Below are 2,480 nucleotides of genomic sequence, written 5' to 3'. Positions count from 1 at the left end.
GCACTCAGCGGAGAATTGGGGCTTGGCGGCGGGTCCATGCTGCCGTGTGCACCGCTCTGGCCTTCCCTCGGAAACAGCGCCGGAATAGAACGGTTCCGGCCCCGCCCACTGCAGACAGCGGAATGATATAGGGGGGTGGACGGACGTTATTGGGGGGACACATGGACATATTTGTCTCAGTGGAGGATCAGGACATGGAAGTTTTGGGTGTTCATGCAGCTGTCCTCCTGTATTTCAATGTATGACACGAATCCCGATCATTCCTGTGTCCGGTCACAGCCATGTGCTGCATGTTTAGGAAAGAGAAACTCTATGGGGCCATTCACAGCGAACCTCGAAATCTATACCATCTATACTATTCTATGGGGGTTCTATACAAGTCAATGGGAGTCCTATTCAAGTCTATGGGGGGCCTATATCCGGGGCCACATCTTCAGAATGTTAAGGGTCCATTTAGCCATAGCCCTTCCTGAGAGACACATGGAGACCACCACTTCTTATACCCGGGGGGCCCGGTCCTCAGGAGGTTTAGGTTCATACCTTTCCTGGGGGCTGCCATTCCCTTGTGAAGATGCCGGGCCCGCACATTGACCATCCGGGCTCAGCTGGATGGAGTATGTGATGTGCGCGGTCAGACATTCCTATTTCCGGGGGTAGAAGTCGGAGGGGGTACGGCACACCGGTGTCTGCAGATTGGGATGTAGCAATGGCCGCCTTCAGCTCTCTCTTGGGGTTGATGGCGTCCACAAGGTGGGAAGCAGCTCAGTGGTTGGCTCTCCTGCCTTGCAGCACTGGGGTCTTGGGTTCATATCCTGGCTAGGACACTATCTGCATGGAGTTTGCATGTTCTCCCTGTGCTAGGAGGAAGCACAGCCCTTCTTGATAATAGATTCCTATTGGTTTCCCCTTGACACAGGCCCCTCCCCCCTTCGGAACAATCAATCACAGACAATAAGATGGTTTGACAGGTTTATTGTACAATCTTTGATTATTACTATACAGCGGGGAATTGGGGGGGGGGGTCTGCCGCCCCTTTTTTTATATCTGAAGGGGGGGGAGGTGGGGGGGGGGGTCTGCCGCCCCTTCACAGGCACGGCGGTCAGCGCGGTGGGCGGGGCTATTCGTTTACTTTTTTGAAGTATTCCTTCGATGCCTCCGGACTGGGCTTTATCTGCAGGAGAGAAGACGCGTTACTCCATCTGGGGGGGAGGAGCATACACAGAACTACAAACCAATCACAAGCAGAGAAACCTCCTATTGGTTAAGAATCTTATCTCCAGCACATGATGAGAAGTAGTCGGGAACACAACCCCCATTATCCTCACAAAGCAGAGACTTCCTGGAAATATCTGTGAACAATGACACCCATGACCAATTAAAAAGGGGAACTCCACCCTCACTGATCCATCACACAGATAAGATTCACATCCATCATCCTTCCCGCTCTGATGTGATGTCTCTGCCCTGCTAGTTACAACGTTCTTTGAGTCATGTGACGTGTGGGCGGGATTTAAAAAAAAAAAAACAGGTGTGCACACAGAGGTCCCATGCAATCATCGTCAAAGTGGGCGTAGCCAGGACAAGGACATACCCCTTCCTGAGAGGGGGAGGGGCCAGTATACTTACTGTGGGAGAGTGGGGGGTCCAGTTGGCGGGGCACACCTCCCCGTGGGTCTCCACGTACTGAAAGGCTTTCACCAACCTCAGAGTCTCCTCCACACTTCTGCCAACGGGAAGGTCGTTCACGCTCATGTGTCGCACTATTCCATTGGGATCGATGATGAAAAGACCCCTGAAGGACAGAATACACATTTCACACCATGGGGGGGGGCGCATGGAGGAGGGTGAATGTAAAGGAAACGGAGGGTGAAGGCGAAGGGTGGAGAGGAGGGAAGAGTAGAGGTGATGGAAGCATGGAGAAGAGGGTGGATGCGAAAGATGTGGTGGATGGGTGGTAAGGGAAGCACGGAGAAGAGGGAAGGGTGGAGGGGGAGGTGAAGGAAGGGTGGAGGGGGAGGCGAGGGAAGGGTGGAGAGGGAGGCGAGGGAAGGGTGGAGAGGGAGGCGAGGGAAGGGTGGAGAGGGAGGCGAGGGAAGGGTGGAGAGGAGGCAAAGGAAGGGTGGAGAGGAGGCAAAGGAAGGGTGGAGAGGAGGCAAAAGGAAGGGTGGAGAGGAGGCAAAAGGAAGGGTGGAGAGGAGGCAAAAGGAAGGGTGGAGAGGAGGCAAAAGGAAGGGTGGAGAGGAGGCAAAAGGAAGGGTGGAGAGGAGGCAAAAGGAAGGGTGGAGAGGAGGCAAAAGGAAGGGTGGAGAGGAGGCAAAAGGAAGGGTGGAGAGGAGGCAAAAGGAAGGGTGGAGAGGAGGCAAAAGGAAGGGGGGAGAGGAGGCAAAAGGAAGGGTGGAGAGGAGGCAAAAGGAAGGGTGGAGAGGAGGCAAAAGGAAGGGGGGAGAGGAGGCAAAAGGAAGGGGGGAGGGGGGGCAGAA

General features: G+C 54.6%; 1 protein-coding gene across 1 annotated transcript in view; it reads right to left on the bottom strand.

Annotated features, from left to right (window-relative positions):
• Positions 1–1,117: 1,117 nt before the first annotated feature.
• The window catches only part of LOC108803742 (thioredoxin-dependent peroxide reductase, mitochondrial-like), a 5,402-nt gene continuing 4,039 nt past the window's right edge, over positions 1,118–2,480 (bottom strand). The window contains exons 4-5 of the mRNA XM_018575556.1: positions 1,627–1,792; positions 1,118–1,171 (exon numbers count right to left, since the gene is read on the bottom strand). Of these exons, the coding sequence (XP_018431058.1) occupies positions 1,118–1,171; positions 1,627–1,792 (220 nt within the window). The remainder of the gene's footprint in view (positions 1,172–1,626; positions 1,793–2,480) is intronic.

This window comes from Nanorana parkeri, unplaced genomic scaffold, assembly GCF_000935625.1.
Source record: "Nanorana parkeri isolate BGI_ZX_2015 unplaced genomic scaffold, ASM93562v1 scaffold4127, whole genome shotgun sequence".
Taxonomy (NCBI): domain Eukaryota; kingdom Metazoa; phylum Chordata; class Amphibia; order Anura; family Dicroglossidae; genus Nanorana; species Nanorana parkeri.
The sequence above is the reverse complement of the archived record's forward strand: the minus strand, read 5'-3'. Positions and strand labels throughout refer to the sequence as shown.